Genomic DNA, 18,912 nt, shown 5'->3' on the forward strand with positions numbered 1-18,912 from the left:
TCAGTTTAAAAAAAAAAAAAAAAAAAAAAAAAAATAGACATTTAAAAAAGCTAATAAAAATACACAAAAATTGACTAAAACTTTAACTGAAATTAAAACGAAAACAGAAAATATAAAAAATAAAATCGATTTCATAATATTAACAAAACTATAACTGCATATAGAAATGGTGCTAAAATACACTCTAAAAAAGTAAAGGTTCCAAAGGGTTGTTTTGCAGCGATGTCATAAAGAGAACCTTTCAGTGAAGAGTTCTTAAAGAACCTTTAGTGAAGAACCTTTAGAACATAAACATAACAAAGAACCTTTTGTGGAATGGAAAGATTCTATGGATGTTAAAGGTTCTTCACGGAACCATTGATTCCAATAAAGAACATTCATTTTCTGATGTTAATAAACAGAAACTAATGTAGCAGCAGCGAGTCAGTGTGTGTGTGTGTGTGTGTGTGTGTGTGTGTGAGCGGGTCTTCCTAAAATAACTCGCAGTTGCAACTTTGATTTCTGTCTGATGTCTCTGCAAAAATGCACTTGTTTTATAAATGCACCGCAACAAACCACTATCTACTGCGTGTAAAGAACATGTTTGCATGGACTAATCAGTCGGCATGCGGGTTTGCACATGTTCATCAAACTCAAATAACTCATTTAAAGGTCACGAGGGGCATTGTTGAGTGTATTATTGTACAACTTTCAAGCTTTTTAATTGTTCTGGATTCCATTTACTTTTCCAATTTTAATTGGTCTGGACTTTGTTTGTTTGTTCAATTAAATTTTAGTAGTAGTAGAGTTTAATGCGCATCCGCGTCACAGGCTATTTCATGGCAAATAGAGTTTATTATACATTCGAGAAAATGTAAAAAAAAAAATATATATATAATACAACAAAAATATTTTATAAAACAAAATGTTGTATATAATTCTATAAACGATTAATTAAATGTACTTTTGATTGAAATTGTAAACGTTTTTCTTACCAAATATGTCCTTAAAAGTTAGTAAATTAAATTTTAGTAATCAAAAATCATGTTTAATTAATTGAAATCATGAAACCGATACAATTTAACAATTTATTGTTAAAAAAGATACATTTTTAAGGCCCTATGAAATGGGTTTTATTTTGTCTCAAATTCTGTTTTATTTTTGTATGGACTCCATTTTAATGCTTTAGTTCAATTTAAATAGTCAAAAAACTTGAGTTTTTTAGGACCTCAAAAAAACCTTTTTCTTTCTGGATTTATGATTTAATACAAAAATATTATCAAAAACAGTGGTAATCAAATGAAGGCATAAAACATTGAAAAAAATTATTCTTTTAAAAGTAATCAAATGAAAATTAATCATTTTACTTTATTTTTGGCAAACACAAGTTTACTGTTAAAATTTAAATGTGGATGAAAAATTGTGTCTTTTTATTCAACATAAAATGTGCAATGGCGAAATATGCAGAGAGACAAGCTATTTGGACTGGATGAGAGAAATGTAAGCCATAGAACAATACAGGAATATACATAATGAGCAGGAATTCTACAGGAATATGCATTTATATCCTCCTGAGACCCAGACATTTTTAATTATTTATTTGAATTTAGTTTTTTTTCATGTCATCACATTGTTTAGAGCATAAGAAACAAATGGTAAAAAAAAAAAAAAAAAAATTGAAAAATTATTTTGAATAATATTTTATTCATAAGTTATGCTATGTCCTCAGTAGTGGACACCAGGACTCAGTTGTTTAAAAAATAAAATGTCATGAAATTATATGCATAGGCAAAAACAATGGGATTTATTTTTTCAATCACCAATAAATGTTGAGGTTTCAGGATTTATTTTAACTCAAATTTGTATAAAGATGATTCTCAACTATGTTATGAAAGATATAACGGAATGAATTGATGCACCATTTTACTTTATGCAATATGTGGGTAAAATGGCCAGAAATTAATATTCCCATTCAATGCAATATATCTATACACTGTATCTAATGTTTGTTCTTGGAGCAACATTTAATGAAAGAAGAAGTGTAATAACTGCAGTAATAATTAGCAACATTTGAATAATAATGTCTAATATTTCATAGGAATATTGATGTATAACTTATTTCCATATTCACTTGTTGTGTCTCCCATAATGCCTGATAAACATGATGTAAGTCCTGATGTCTCTACATGTAGGAAATCAATGCCCTGCTCTGGAACAGAAAGTATTTCTTGATTGAAACCCCATAATGTTTTCATGTGTAATGTACATAATGTTTGTATATTATCATATTTCCATGAGAGTGCTACATTTGATCACTAAATCAATGTCAGACATTTTTAAACACCAAGGAGAAGTTGTTCATGGTGAAACCTCCAAACATTTGGCGTCTCTGGAAAGCCCTGATTGTGCTCTTTACGGGACACCCAGGCTGTGACATGTGACATGTACGGTGTCAGAGAAATACACTAAAATATAATGTCCACTACAGTGGACAAAAGTCTATTCCTGGGTCCCAGGAGGATAGAATTATAAATATAGTCTTTACTGTCACTTGTGATCAATTTAATGCATCCTTGATGAATGAAGGTATTTCTATATATATATATATCTTACCGACACCAAACAGCTTCTCAGAAAAAGCACGTTTCAACGTTTCAATCAGGAAGTATTCTGTTATCAGTCAGAGATGAGTGTGTCATATGGCAGCAATAATTCAATACAGCTATAAGATAATATAAGTCAATATGTGGTTAGTAAGCATCATGTATTGAGTTGAGCAGAGTAACAAACACGTCAGGCTTGTGATCGTAACCCAAAGCTTCTGCCTAACGAATCAATGGAAATGAATATATAGTGAAACACGTTTTCAGCGGCGCTGGTTCCGAAATATTTTTTCCATTGGGATTCCAAAAAAGTCTTTATTGAAGAGTTATAAGCCATGAATCAAGCCAATCAGATACGAGGCGAATCACAACATCACAAACTTTGATTGGAAGCAAAAAAGATTTAGAAAATCGGATAAAAAGACAAGATTGTGTACCTTAACCGCTTTAATAAAGGGAAAGAACTACAATCCCATGATGCATTGCGAACAGCATAATCAAATTAAAAACAGTGAAGAAACATAAAACTATTTTCAATTCGCAGTGCTTCACGGGAGTGGGCGGAGCTAACCAGATCTTTTGACGAGTTTTGCTTGTTTCAACTCTGATTGGTGGAATTTTCTGTACAGCATTATGGGTAATGTAGTTTTTCACCACACATTCCGCTGTTAAACACGATTGTTTTAAAACTAAGCTGAAATAATGTGGGCTGACGCCTTCAACCGAAGCAAATACCATCGATTAACAACCTCGTAGCTCACAGTAAAGCTGTCTTTAGAGGTTTAAAAATCAGTTTCCCGGAGGAGTTTTTACTTCTGTTGCGCTCTTTTGCAAGAACAGGGAAAAAAGAGCAATAATTGTACCTTTAAGGGTTCAACAGCTTGTCATGGACATCTTATTTACCCCTAAAAGTTCATAGTAGTACCGTAAGGGTATATATTGCTATTTTAAGGAACTAAAATGCACTTTTAGTGGCAGATAGGCTACAAAGCTGTCGTTTTTGTGATCTATCCACTGTGTGATCTGATCTGATCGTTACTGCACACGCTCAGAGAAAACTCTCTCTCTCTCTATATATATATATCACATGCTTGTGAGTAAAAGGTGTAGCTCCGAGACGAAGGGTCTGGCGGGTCAAACGTGACCTTTGAGCGGACAGATGTCTGCAGTCACTGTAGCGAGAGCTCTTTCATCTCACCTCTGTCTGATCTGACTCAAAGAGACCGTGACCGATCTGAACCGTGACCTTTCCCCCCCCCCCCCACCACCACAAACACACACACACACACACACACACACACACACACACACATGCACACAAACGCTTCCCAGAATTCACTCATGGTTTACAGGCCCGGCATGATGTGGCCATCCACCCACGCATCAGTGTTACTAACTAATGCCTAACTAGCAGTGTTACGTTAACTAGTGCACTCTATATAGAAAGGGCTTTTTATTGTTTCCCAAATGTCGTTTTTTCCCATTTGAATGGTTCTGGATTCCATTTACTTTTCCCATTTTAATTGGTCTGGACTTTGTTTGAATGGTTCAATTAAATTTTAGTAGTAGAAGTAGATTATAATGCGCATCCGCTTCACAGGCTATTTCATGGCAAATACAGATTATTATACATTAGAGAAAATGTTTAAAAAAATTAAAATATAATACAACATAAAAATATTTTATAAAACAAAATGTTATACATATAATTCTATAAAAGATTAATTGAATGTACTTTTGATTAAAATTGTAAAAGTTTTTCTTACAAAATACGTCCTTATAAGTTTGTAAATTTTAGTAATCAAAAATCATGTTTATTTAATTGAAATCATGAAACCGATACAATTTAACAACTTATTGTTAAAAAATATATAAATTTTTAAGGAATGTGAAATGTGTTTTATTTAGGCTCAAATTCTGTTTTATTTTTGTATGGACTCCATTTGAATGCTTTAGTTAAACTTAAATAGTCAAAAAACTTGTAAAAAATTTTAGGAATTGAAAAAAAGGTTTTTTTCTGGATTTATGATTTAATACAAAATTATTATCAAAAACAGTGGTAATCAAATGAAGGCATAAAACATAAAAAAAAAATACTCTTTTAAAAGTAAATGAAAATTAAACATTTTATTTTATTTTTGCCAAACACAAGTTTACTGTTAAAATTTAAATGTGGATGACTAATCTTTGAAAAGAAAGTTTGACTAATTTCATTATTGATATTATTACCTTGAGAAGTACATTCTACTGTATAATAGTAATATATTTCTGTCATAATTTCTTCAAGTTGAACCAAACTTTTATTTTGACAGGTTGTCCTGAAGACCTTTGAGTTTCTCTGTGTATTTAATGCTATTTTTCTGAACTGAGATGTTGAAATGCTGTTGACGTACTGCAGAGTTCATGTGTTCATGTCCTCGTATAGCGAGACAAACACCGCGTGCTTCAGTGTGTGTAGGAGATCAATCATGCAGACTTCAGATGTAAATGTGCTTCAGTATTCACAGACACGAGTTCATATCGCAGTTTGATTCGGTGTACACTTGATATATTCATGCAAACTTTGGCAAATTCCATGGAATTCCGCATAAATTCCATTTTTATAACTGGATTCCGCGATTCCGTCCGCATCACCAAACTCATAGGGCCCTATATAGACAAGCATACTTCAGTATTTACCCTCATGTCTGTGTCTAATTCATACACTTTTACTGTAAAAAGCAGCTTGCTACATTTCAGCTTTTTGTTCCAGAATGAGGAAAATGTATGCAGATTTATGTTTTACTGGTTTTGCATATAGGTTGCAAACAGGGGCATGCTGTAAAAATGTGACGTTAAACAGAAAAAAATTACTTTATCTTTTTAATAACACATAAGCACTTTCAGTTACACTTTGTTTTAAGGTGTCATTGTTACAGTGTAATTATATATTTAAGTACTGAGTAATATTAATGAACTACATGTACTTACTATAGGATTAGGGTTTGGTTGAGGGTTAGTTTCATGTAATTATGCATAATTTACTGTTATTACTATGGTAAGTACATGTAACATATGTAACAAAGACACTGTAAAATAAAGTGTTACCACACTTTCTACAGACTCGGGCTGTTAATTACCCTTCAACATTAGTAAATAATTATGCTTCGTTTTCTAGGTGCAAGATATTAAAAAAATAAAACTGAAAATAGCATTAGAGCATATAAATGATGCACACACAAATCATCTCCGGTCCGTCCGAAACCACAGAGCATCACCTCGCATATCTAGTGTGTGTTCTCAGTCACCACACACACACACACACACACACACACACACACACACACACACACACACACACACACACTATTGCTGAACATCCTGCAGCTATGCAATGGCTTTCATACTCAGCTAATGATATCGCAAACCATAACCATAAACTTAGACGTAACTCACAGCTGATATTTATAACTAGCAACAACATGAAGTAACACTTTGTTTTAAGGTGACGTAGTTGTTACACGTTACTACATTTAGGGCTGTGAAAAGATTAATCGCGATTAATCGCATCCAAAATAAAAGTTTGTGTTTACATAATAAATGTGTGTGTACTGTGTATAATTATTTTGTATATATAAATACACACACATGACTGTATTTATTTAAGAAATATTTGCATGTATATACTGTATATATTAACATATAATTTATATTATATATAAATATAAATATTTGTATATATAAATAACACATTTTTCTTAAATATGTACATGCAAGTTTGTGTATTTATATATACAAAATAATTATACACAGTACACACACATTTATTATGTAAACACAAACTTTTATTTTGGATGCGATTAATCGCGATTAATCTTTTCACAGCCCTAGTAATAATAACAATTAATTATGCATAATTACATGCAAATAACCCTAAACCAAACCCTAACTGTAACTCTATAGTAAGTACAGTAGTATTACTCAGTACTTATTTGAGTAAGTACAATGTAACTATGTCACCTAAAAATAAAGGGTTACACTTTATTTTAAGGTGTCATTGTTACAGTGTAATTATATATTTAAGGACTGAGTAATATTAATGAACTACATGTACTTACTATAGGGTTAGGGTAGGATTAGGGTTTGGTTGAGGGTTAGTTGCATGTAATTTACTGTTATTACTATGGTAAGTACATGTAACATATGTACATGGACATTGTAAAATAATGTGATACCAAAATTGTTATTTTCGAGTCTTTCAAATAGGGCAAACTGGTTATGCATTAATAAAACCTTCTCCAACATGCTACATTAATGCACTATTACATAAATCAGAGAATTCTGTCACAATCAGTCTCTCAGGAAGTGAGTTTTGCAAGAACAAGTACAGGGTTTATTCTTAATCACTTCATCTATCATTTAGCTGGAACAAACTTGAATGTCAACACTATTAATATGATTCTGAATGACAATTTTTTTCTATGCGTGAATGATGATATTATGCAAGAACAAGTACAGGGCTTATTCTTTATCACTTTTTCGATCATTTAGCTGGAACAAACTTGAATGTCAATTCTATTAATATGATTCTGAATGGCACATTTTTCTTTGTGTGAATGATGATAACTCATTATACAACCTTTGGTTTACAGCTCAGATCTTAAAGCTCTCGGTTTCCACATCGGTTACAAAACACCACACACTTTCTGCAGTTATTTTTACTAAAATGCAAAAATGACACTATATCTTAAGCTCCATCTCTGTGCTTTCCCAAACTCAATATATATATATATATATATATATATATAGAGAGAGAGAGAGAGAGAGAGAGAGAGAGAGAGAGAGGTGGTTGATACCAACGTACCACATTTTACTGTAATAGTAATAATACATGTTGTAACTATGAATATACTGTGATTTTTTGTAAGATTCGAGCTTGTTGAACGGACAGACGGACAGACAGATATGACGGCTCAGGGTAGCCACAGTTTCCACCAAAACAACTCTATATTTGCAGATATTTTGCTGCTGTTAAATCATAATAAATCAATGTAATCTCCTCAAATTACCGTAAGGAGCTTTTAGAATTGTTTCCTCTATTTATGATTTTTTTTTTCTTCTTTGTATTAGTTATCTATATTTTACCACAGTTTTACTGTAGTTAAACACTGTAATAGAACTGTAGTGGGAGAAAAAGGTAATCCGTGTTTCAAAGTAACCGCTGCGCGTCCATCCATTGAACTGAAAACGTTACAACTGTTTCATTTTCAAACTCGAAGATTCCAAACAAACGGTTACAAATGTTGCAAAGCAAACATTCGAGTTTCGAACGCAGGGACTCGCGCGCTCCCAGTCCGCTGGTCACCGGTACCGTTATATCCGCACGCGCTCGACTCAGAGACCGGTGTCCGTGTCGTCGGTACCGGAGGGTTTGGACACGCAGGAAATATCGCGGATCTCGGACGGGCCGCTCGGTCTCGAGCGCTTTTTCTCTTTGCAAAACAACGCTAAAAAACTCACACACGTGTTTTATTACCTTGCTCCGGATCTGACCGGACGTGGAGACCTTCCGAATGAGTTTCTGCGGGGATCCGTGCTCCTGCTCCGGTTCACTGTCCGAGGACTCGGCCTCAGCAGCAGCAGCAGCAGCAGCAGCATCGACCGCCGCCATCCTGAGCTCCAGCCCCCGGGAGTCACTCACACATACACACACACACACACACACACACACTCACACACACACACACACACTCACACTCACAGAGACGCGATCCAGCGCGACCGGCCGCACAGCGCCGCCAACCGGACAGAGAGAACACTGCAGCCCGGGGAGAGAGAGAGAGAGAGAGAGAGAGAGAGAGAGAGAGAGAGAGAGAGAGAGAGAGAGTGTTTATTTACTTTATTTGAAAACACATTAAAGATTGGCTATAATTTTTTTGTAAAAAGCTTTAAAAAAGCAGCTATAAGGAGCGCAAAGGATTTAAAAAAGGTCTCGAGTTCAAAAATTCAAAGTCTCGAGTCTCAAGACGTGAAATAGCATCTTAGAAACGCAAACACTCGTTTCCTTAAAAAAAAAATTATTAAACAAATTAAGGTTTTCCCTCTTTTTCTTTCCTTTCCTTCACAATCAAAAAAACTTCACTCATGCATAAATGTGGAGACAGCCATCAGGGTCAACATCGCAAATACATTTGTTTATGCCCCATTTATATCTGAAAACATCCAAGTCATTAACCAACTTGTTATAGCTAAACTCTATATTAATACTGGCTTTTATTAAAGAGAGAGAGAGAGAGAGAGAGAGAGAGAGAGAGAGCCGCCTACCGGCCAGAGGAGCCGCGACAGCTGGGAAAAATACAGTGGCCCCCAAAATATTTGGACACACTTAAAAATGGCATTGCATTCGATTACGAAAATGTATCAAACCAAGTGCAATGTATCTATAATTAAAAAAAATAAAAAGATAGCATAGGCACACTTTCAATCAAAAAGAAGTGAATTGTTAAAACAATATGAGCTAGTTGAAAATGAAGACAAAACCAACTTTGTGTTTATGAAACATTAGTGACTTCATCGCTTAAAAATGTTTTATTAAAAGCAAAAATGATAGTTTTGAGAAGAAAAAAGACATCCTGCAGCATTTAAGTGACAGCTTATATCAGCTTAATGTCTAAAGACATCTTTTTCATCAGCACCTGACCAATTAACACTAGCACTGACCTTTTCTATCCTGTTCTGATAAAAAAAAAAAGTTTAAAAACTGCTTAAATGCTACATGTACTGTCTGTGCTAGACTAACTGAGACTTGTTACCGCACTTCTACACTGTTGCCCTCTTGTTGGTCTGATTGCATCTATTGTTCTCCTCATTTGGATAAAAGCGTCTGTTTACTGATTAAATGTAAATGTAAGTGCAAAACCACCTGTTATGATACTTATGTAGTGCAATGACATTTTATTTCCTTTAAAACAACTTTTACCATCATTTAAAGAACTATCCCCGTAAATAATTAATTCAAAATTACAACATCATCCTTTCAGGAAGTGAACCAGAAAGCGTGCCTCCTCTTCTCTTTTCTTCTCTTTTCTTAAAGAGCAATAAAGCCTGAAGCGAATGCAGGTTATGGAAGAGTCTCGAACACAACGCGCGTTTCCTGTAAACACACACCCTGATGTAATAAATCCAGCAGGACTGCTGAGTGCTGATCCGGATGGTTACGCAGCGCATCTGAGCAGTGTAAAGAGGAGGACAGTAAACAGGGTCAGGAGCTGGGCGGTGCCGTCAACAAGCTTTGTGTTCGTGTGTCCAGTTTCACATCTGCGTTTCACATCTAGCCAATGCATACTTCCTCAGAAACACATTTGGATGCATTCCCTCAAATAATTCAATAACACATTCTTTCTGAACAAACACACCGTCTCCTTCAGTGGCTCTCTCTTTCACAAACACACACACGCACCTTTTCCAGTAAATCACTCTTTTTACATGCTATCATATGACGGGGAGAAAACAGAGATGGGAAGCGATCCTGTGCATATGATGTGCAATTAACAGAAATGTTTGTGATTTTTTTCGTTTTAGTTAACGATATCATAACCCTGGCTCAATTCAGGCTTATGTTGATTCATCAGTTCAATAACAGCGTCAATGTTCAACTTTAAAAGCAGAGGATAATAGCTCAGTTTAGGAGAGAATCAGATTACAATCAAGCACAAAGCATGTTTAATGCATGTTTCCCTGATTAATAATTGGGGAATTCACATTGATTTAAATTTTTTTTTTTTTTAAGAAACAGCTGAAAACACACCTCTTCTGATCCACAACTATAAACTAATAGCTTTTCCTAGTCTGTTCTGCATTTCACTTGTGCTCAAACTTATACTTATTCTCCTCATGAAATCCTCACAGGTTATAGAGCCTCTGAAAATAGATCCGTCCATCATTTAGTAAAAACAAACTAAAGGCAAAGAAATGCACAAATGCTGAAGTACACAGTTACAAAAAACAGCAACATGACTTAACTTTGCATATTGTTCAGATTAAACACATAAACCAGAATGGGATGTGACCTAGCTATTTTTTTGGTCTTTTAAAAACTATTCTGTAAATAAATATATAAATAAATACTATCTGTAAAACATAAACAGCTATAACAAAATAGTCAAATAACAATTTTTCACACACACAAAAAAAAGAGGAAAATAAGCATTTAGTTATTGGTGTTTCTGCATTGTAAAGTGGCCTTGGGGTTTACCGTGGGGAAAGGCACTATATATTTAAAAACTAAAAAAAAAAAAAAAAAAAAAAAATTAATTAGATTAGATTAAAACGAAAAAAGGAAATAAATAAAATACACAATTATTATTATTACAAAAATACAAGCTACTCATTACTGTTTTTTTCTGTTTGTATTTTGTACTGATTTAATCTTGTTTCTGCACATTAATCAATGAAAAATGACACTGTCAAAACTGTATGAAATAAATGGCGCAGCTATCACAATAACTACAGTGTGACGCTACAGCTGTCAAAATAAAAGATTAAAATAACAAATGCACTGCTGCATTATATGTGATACTCTCCAATGCCATTAACAGATCTGTGACAAGATATTCAAGGTACTATTGTGACATTTTCTCACAGAAAGAGTATTCTCTGTGTCTGTGTCTGTGAGTGAGTGTGAGTGTGTCTCTGTGTGTGTGTGTGTGTGTGTGTGTGTGTGTGTTCTGACCTGGATCGGGTCAGAAGACTGCCATGTTCCCATGCTTCCCTGTATTATAAATCATCTCCAGAGAGGCATCAACTCTCTCCTGTTACAGTCCTGACGGAGCCACGCCTGCTCTCACACTGCTGTGCCACACACACAATGGCTTTCTCCCATTTTCTCTCTACTGTATTATTATTACTCATGATATTCTGGGCCTAATGAGGTCGAGAGAAAAAAATCCGACTCCCAGCGGCCGAACACACAAACACGCACAGGTGCAGGTATATAAGATATAAGAGAAGTCGATTGGACATCAGAGATTTTTCACACACTGAGGAAGGGCATGATGCTGCATCACTGGAACATGGTGGGTGATCAATCCGTCTCGCTTTCTGTCTGTCTGGTGATTGCTGTTTATTGATGAGCGTGAAATAGTTACTCAATGCTAGATAGTGTCTTTTTCTGTATTATTCCTTTGACTTTGCTTTACTTTAAAGTAAAATTAGTTAATGAGTACATTTATCAGTGGTGTTTGCCAAGTCAAATTTGCTTAAATCACCTGCTTGTAACCAAACTTCACTAAAAGTGTTTGGTTCACTTACTTAAAAATTTTTTTAGTAAACCCGTAAAAAAACTTGACAATTCCACATTACTTAATTTATTTTGATTAAGCATGAAGTTTATTTACTTAATAATTTTAACGCAATTTTTTTTTAAGTTAAGTCAACTGATCACTTTTTACAGTGTATAAAGGTTCCAAAAGAACATTTAAAAAATCTAAAGAACCTTTTTGAGGAATGGAAAGATTCTTCATGGAACCATCAATGTCAATAAAGAACCTTTACCTTTAAGAGTGTTCCAACGACTGAAATGAAACATTCTTGACTCTTGTTATTGTGAGACGTGCTTTTTAAACTAGATTTAACTCTAATTTTTTTGTCTATAGGACATGAGGAGTATTGTTGGGGTGTTGGTTTGTCTGTCTTTCGGACAGTGTGCTTTAGTTCCTGACTTCCGCGGTACGTCGTTAGGATTACAGCCTACTGACAACTCTTCAATGGTGCCACCATTCTCTTCGGGAGCAGCGGAGCCTGATTTATCCTATTGTCAGATGATTCTGGATGCTCCGGTTCCCCCCACTGCGGACCAGGTGCCCTGGTACTGCATCTGCTCCGCTTGCTCCGGAAACAGAGGCCAGAAAGGAGACAGAGGCGACCGTGGATTGAATGGTACAGACACGAAGTTAAACTCCATTGTATTTTCTCTGTTGGTTTCATATTGTCAAGGGTTTTACTAACCGAATCTGCTACTCACAGGAGCTTCTGGTAGTCCAGGTCCAAGAGGGCTCACTGGGTTTCCCGGTCGTCCAGGATTCACAGGACGTCCTGGCATAAAGGGTGAGACTCGTACTATGCATTTTACTTCAGAATGAATGTGTGTGCATCAGTGTTGGGGGAGCTAATTCACTTCATAATTTAAAGTAGTTAAACTACGGTGAAGCTACACACTTAAACTAGCAGTTTATTCCAAAAAGTTTGTTTCCTTTGAATATGCGAGACTTCTGAATTAATTTGCCGCTATATGCAAATGACTAAAATAATAAAGTGCATTTTTGATAATTAAAAGCTTAGTGTTTAACCATTTTGGGGGTGGTCCATTTTTTGCCCATGAGTGTGTAGTTAAAATTTTGAGTGAATGTTTAGAATGTTGGGTGTAGGTTTAGGAGCGTAGTTAGAAGTTTGGGTTTAGAATGTTGGGTGTAGGTTTAGGAGTGTAGTTAGAAGTTTGGGTTTAGAATGTTGGGTGTAGGTTTAGGAGCGTAGTTAGAAGTTTGGGTTTAGAATGTTGGGTGTAGGTTTAGGAGCGTAGTTAGAAGTTTGGGTTTAGAATGTTGGGTGTAGGTTTAGGAGTGTAGTTAGAAGTTTGGGTTTAGAATGTTGGGTGTAGGTTTAGGAGCGTAGTTAGAAGTTTGGGTTTAGAATGTTGGGTGTAGGTTTAGGAGTGTAGTTAGAAGTTTGGGTTTAGAATGTTGGGTGTAGGTTTAGGAGTATTGGGTGTAGGTTTAGGAGCGTAGTTAGAAGTTTGGGTTTAGAATGTTGGGTGTAAGTTTAGGAGTGTAGTTAGAAGTTTGGGTTTAGAATGTTGGGTGTAGGTTTAGGAGTGTTGGGTGTAGGTTTAGGAGCGTAGTTAGAAGTTTGGGTTTAGAATGTTGGGTGTAGGTTTAGGAGTGTAGGGTGTAGGTTTAGGAGCGTAGTTAGAAGTTTGGGTTTAGAATGTTGGGTGTAGGTTTAGGAGTGTAGGGTGTAGGTTTAGGAGCGTAGTTAGAAGTTTGGGTTTAGAATGTTGGGTGTAGGTTTAGGAGTGTAGTTAGAAGTTTGGGTTTAGAATGTTGGGTGTAGGTTTAGGAGTATTGGGTGTAGGTTTAGGAGCGTAGTTAGAAGTTTGGGTTTAGAATGTTGGGTGTAAGTTTAGGAGTGTAGTTAGAAGTTTGGGTTTAGAATGTTGGGTGTAGGTTTAGGAGTGTTGGGTGTAGGTTTAGGAGCGTAGTTAGAAGTTTGGGTTTAGAATGTTGGGTGTAGGTTTAGGAGTGTAGGGTGTAGGTTTAGGAGCGTAGTTAGAAGTTTGGGTTTAGAATGTTGGGTGTAAGTTTAGGAGTGTAGTTAGAAGTTTGGGTTTAGAATGTTGGGTGTAGGTTTAGGAGTGTTGGGTGTAGGTTTAGGAGCGTAGTTAGAAGTTTGGGTTTAGAATGTTGGGTGTAGGTTTAGGAGTGTTGGGTGTAGGTTTAGGAGCGTAGTTAGAAGTTTGGGTTTAGAATGTTGGGTGTAAGTTTAGGAGTGTAGTTAGAAGTTTGGGTTTAGAATGTCGGGTGAAGGTTTAGGAGTGTTGGGTGTAGGTTTAGGAGCGTAGTTAGAAGTTTGGGTTTAGAATGTTGGGTGTAGGTTTAGGAGTGTTGGGTGTAGGTTTAGGAGCGTAGTTAGAAGTTTGGGTTTAGAATGTTGGGTGTAGGTTTAGGAGTATTGGGTGTAGGTTTAGGAGCGTAGTTAGAAGTTTGGGTTTAGAATGTTGGGTGTAGGTTTAGGAGTGTTGGGTGTAGGTTTAGGAGCGTAGTTAGAAGTTTGGGTTTAGAATGTTGGGTGTAGGTTTAGGAGTGTTGGGTGTAGGTTTAGGAGCGTAGTTAGAAGTTTGGGTTTTGAATGTTGGGTGTAGGTTTAGGAGTATTGGGTGTAGGTTTAGGAGCGTAGTTAGAAGTTTGGGTTTAGAAAGTTGGGTGTAGGTTTAGGAGTGTTGGGTGTAGGTTTAGGAGCATAGTTAGAAGTTTGGGTTTAGAATGTTGGGTGTAGGTTTAGGAGTGTTGGGTGTAGGTTTAGGAGCATAGTTAGAAGTTTGGTTTTAGAATGTTGGGTGTAGGTTTAGTTGGGTTTAGAATGTTGGGTGTAGGTTTAGGAGCGTAGTTAGAAGTTTGGGTTTAGAATATTGGGTGTAGGTTTAGGAGCGTAGTTAGAAGTTTGGGTTTAGAATGTTGGGTATAGGTTTAGGAGCGTAGTTAGAAGTTTGGGTTTAGAATGTTGGGTGTAGGTTTAGGTGCGTAGTTAGAAGTTTGGGTTTAGAATGTTGGGTGTAGGTTTAGGAGTGTAGTTAGAAGTTTGGGTTTAGAATGTTGGGTGTAGGTTTAGGAGCGTAGTTAGAAGTTTGGGTTTAGAATGTTGGGTGTAGGTTTAGGAGTGTAGTTAGTTTAAAATTCTGGCTGTAGGTTAATAGAACAGGGTGCAGGTCTAAGGAGTAGATAGAAGTTTAGGTTTAAATGTTGGGTAGGTCTAGTGTAGTTAAAAGTATGGGTGAAAGTTAAAAATGTTGGGTGTAGATTTAGAGATTAGGAATATACCAGTTTGCAAGCAGCAAAACAGACTGGATTACTGGATGACACTGGAAGCTTTCAATATTCAAGTTAAGAATGGCTGCACCCGCTCTTATGTTAAAAAGAAGGTGGATTAATCTGGGATGCATTTACCAAAAGCATCATAAGCTTAAGTAGATCATTGAGACCATTGGAAAGCTAGTTATTATCCAACACTGGTGTTAATTTAAATTAATTGTGTCAATCGTCGCAGGTGAAAAAGGTGATATTGGAGATAAAGGTGACACTGGTCCCACTGGATTTTCAGGACCGAAAGGAGACAGGGGGATGAAAGGTCAGTGAAACTTCACTAATGTATTAACATTCACACAATGTCTATCACTGTCCCTGGTGACCATGTTTGCATACGTGCTTCTCAGGTGACAAGGGTGACCGTGGTCTGGATGGTCCCACGGGAGATCAGGGTCCAAAGGGAGAAGACGGTCAGTGCCCGGCAACCTGTGAGCCCATACCAGGGGCGGATGGTGCACCGGGTCTTCCTGGCCCTGTAGGTGCACGTGGGTTACCTGGGCTGGCTGGAGACCCCGGTCCCAAAGGACTGAAGGGCGATCCAGGTGTGTCAGGCGTGCCTGGCATTCCAGGTGAATCAGGGCAGAAGGGTGACCAAGGTCTTCAGGGCTTGTGTAATTGTAGCGATGGTGCTCCAGGAGCCCAGGGTCAAAAGGGTGATATGGGTGATAAGGGAGAAATTGGTTTGACAGGGCCGCAGGGTCCGAATGGAACCACAGGACCTAAAGGTAATCAGGGAGATATGGGAATGATGGGTGTGCCTGGACCTTGCTCACCTGCCGTGCAATCTGCTTTCTCTGCCGCTTTAATCACCTCCAATCCTCTACCGAACCGCCCAGTGCCTTTCAAACGTGTCATCTACAATGTAAACCAGCACTACAGCCCTGACAATGGCGTCTACACCGCCCCTGTTAACGGAACCTACGTGTTTAGCTACAATCTGCAAGTGTCCACCCGTATGCTGAAGGTCGGACTCTTCCTCAACTTTGAGGCCGTGGTGAGGACAACTACGCCAGTGGAAATGAACACCGCCTCTCAGCAGGTGGTGCTGAGTCTGAGTCAGGGTGACTGGGTGTGGGTGCAGGTGAAAGACAGCACCACTAACGGCATGTACACCAGCAGTGAGTCCAGCAGCACATTCAGCGGGTTTCTGTTGTACCCAGACAGATGTGATGACATGTTTGGAAGAGATTTTACCACCCTGCGAGAGTTCCCTGAGACAGATATCAGCTGGGGAACTCCATAAATATCCGCATCTGTACCCTACGCTCTTAACCTACACCTTAAACTCTTTAACAACCCCTACATTCTAAACCAGCACCCAAATGTTTATCTACAGCCTAGACCAGGGGTAGATAACCCTGCTCCTGGATGGCTACCATTCTGCAGAGTTTAGCTCCAACCCGAATTAAATGTACCTGGAGCAGCTAATCGAGGTGCTCAGGTAGCATGCAGGTGTGTTGCAGCAGGGTTGGAGCTAAAGTCTGCAAGAAGGCAGCCCTCCAAGAGCAGGTTTGGCAACCCATGGCCTAGACTTACACCCAAACTCCTAAACCTACACCCAACATTCTAAACTTTCACTCAGACTTTTAACTACATACTAGACCTACACTCCTGAGCAAAAAAATGGATCATGCCCAAAATGGTTAAACTCTAAGCTTTTAATTGTCTTAACCACAAATTTTTGGTCAGGAAATAAGCCAAATTTAAGCAAATGCTGTATTTAAAAAGTCATTGCTGTCATCAAAGACCGAGTTAAGTTTTTGGCAGAATATGGGAAATTGTGTGTGGAGTCATGAATCACAATGAAACAAGATGCATGGTGATGCTCTGGAGAGATGCTGAGAAATATAATGATGCATGCCTCTCCACCACAGTGAAGCATGGAGGAAAAGTGTCAGTTTAGCTGCTGCTTCACTGTGAAAAGTCATTTAATGCTCTGGAGTACATGAGAATATTGCAGAATGGCTTGCTTCCCACATATTCACAAAAAGTTGTGATATTTTTCAACATAAAAATGCTCCGGCTCAAATTGCAAAGGCAACCAAGAAGTGGCTTGAGAACAAGTCCATAAAACTCATGTTTTAACCTTGGTCAGAGTCCAAATTTTGAACCCTATAGTGAATATTTTGTATCACATTAAACTCAAACCAACTAAGAGACATTTTTCATGAACTGTTTGAAGCCATTAACATTGAGTGGAACAACATTGACTTTTCTTCTTCTGTCAAAAAAGCTGTCTGCAAGTTGGGGAGGGCAATTCTGTGCTAAATTACTTAATCTACAGTATTTGTGCAATTGCTAATTTCCTGACCAGTGATTTGGGACCATTAAAAGACCACTTAATATTTTGCCATTTTTTGGCTTGGCCCATTTTTTTTGTACACCCAACATTCTAAACCCAAACATTTATCTACTCCCTAGACCTACACCCAACATTCTAGACCTAAACCCAACATTCTAAACCTACACCCAACATTCTAGACCTACACCCAACATTCTAGACCTACACCCAACATTCCAGACCTAAACCCAACATTCTAAACCTAAACCCAACATTCTAAACCTAAACCCAACATTCTAAACCTACACCCAACATTCTAGACCTACACCCAACATTCTAGACCTACACCCAACATTCTAGACCTACACCCAACATTCTAAACCTAAACCCAACATTCTAAACCTAGACCCAACATTCTAGACCTAAACCCAACATTCTAAACCTAAACCCAACATTCTAAACCTAAACCCAACATTCTAAACCTAAACCCTACATTCTAAAACCAAACATTCATCTACTCCCAAGACCTACACCCAACATTCTAAACTATAAAAAGTGATCAATTGACTTAACTTTAAAAAAGCGAGGAAACCCGTTGGTTTAAAATGATTAAGTAAATGAACTTCATGCGTAATTAAAAGAAATATGTGGAATTGACCTACACCCAACATTCAAAATTTTCCCCAAAACTTCTAACTACACCCCTAAACCTGCACCCTACGTTCTAGACCCACGCCCTGAACTCTTAACCAAATGATTTTGTCCTCTAACGAGCCTCTAAAATGATCCACTCTTCCACCTAACCCCGAGCATTTCTATAATATTATACATTACACATAGATTCTATTTTAAGACCAACTCTATGTAGTTTGTATGTAGAAGTGAACCTTCGGCTGAAAGAAGAGCCTTCTCTTTCTCATGATCGGAATGAATTAGTCCAGGTGAATGTGATCGGTGTTTATTTACAGTGCATGTCTTGTAACTTGACTAAGTGTATTGTAACCTCCCGTGTAGATCAGTCGGGAGGTTGCTCCCCTGACACAGATGTTTGTAAAGAATGTAAAATGAGCAGGAACGCACCAATCAGCTGTCATATCATCCTCCCAGCTATTCAGAGGACACACACTGAGGATAAGAGCAAAAATGGGAATGAGAACAAGAAAGCTGGGATGGTTTGCGTGTCTCAGAATAGGTAAGCGGAGAGAAAAGAGGTGTTGTCTTACACAATAAAACTGTTAACCTGTTAGAGAGAGAGAGAGAGAGTCTGTTTACATAGGGCTTTTATCTTTTGAGTTTGGATTATTCAGACACACAACAATATGATGGGGAACCTCTTACGGTGTTGCCTTTACACACTGGGGCGGGGGAGAGGGGGCCCATTCATAAAAATGTTGTCCGGGGCGCTGTGAATTTTAGCAACCACCCTGCAACAATG

General features: G+C 37.3%; 2 protein-coding genes across 2 annotated transcripts in view; one reads left to right on the top strand and one right to left on the bottom strand.

Annotated features, from left to right (window-relative positions):
* The window catches only part of dgkd (diacylglycerol kinase delta), a 38,280-nt gene extending 29,901 nt beyond the window's left edge, over positions 1-8,379 (bottom strand). The window contains exon 1 of the mRNA XM_084418467.1: positions 8,098-8,379. Coding sequence (XP_084274593.1) covers positions 8,098-8,232 — 135 coding nt within the window. The 5' untranslated portion in view covers positions 8,233-8,379. The remainder of the gene's footprint in view (positions 1-8,097) is intronic.
* A 3,209-nt stretch (positions 8,380-11,588) lies between these two features.
* Positions 11,589-18,873, top strand: LOC311296359 (uncharacterized protein). The gene is made up of 5 exons (XM_084418062.1): positions 11,589-11,635; positions 12,215-12,497; positions 12,585-12,665; positions 15,378-15,458; positions 15,544-18,873. Exons 1-5 carry the CDS (start codon positions 11,612-11,614, stop codon positions 16,437-16,439), a joined length of 1,365 nt encoding a protein of 454 aa, XP_084274188.1. The 5' UTR covers positions 11,589-11,611; the 3' UTR covers positions 16,440-18,873.
* The last annotated feature ends 39 nt before the right edge of the window (positions 18,874-18,912 follow it).

The sequence above is a fragment of the Rutilus rutilus genome, assembly GCF_951802725.1.
Source record: "Rutilus rutilus genome assembly, chromosome: 9".
In the NCBI taxonomy this organism is placed as follows: Eukaryota; Metazoa; Chordata; class Actinopteri; order Cypriniformes; family Leuciscidae; genus Rutilus; species Rutilus rutilus.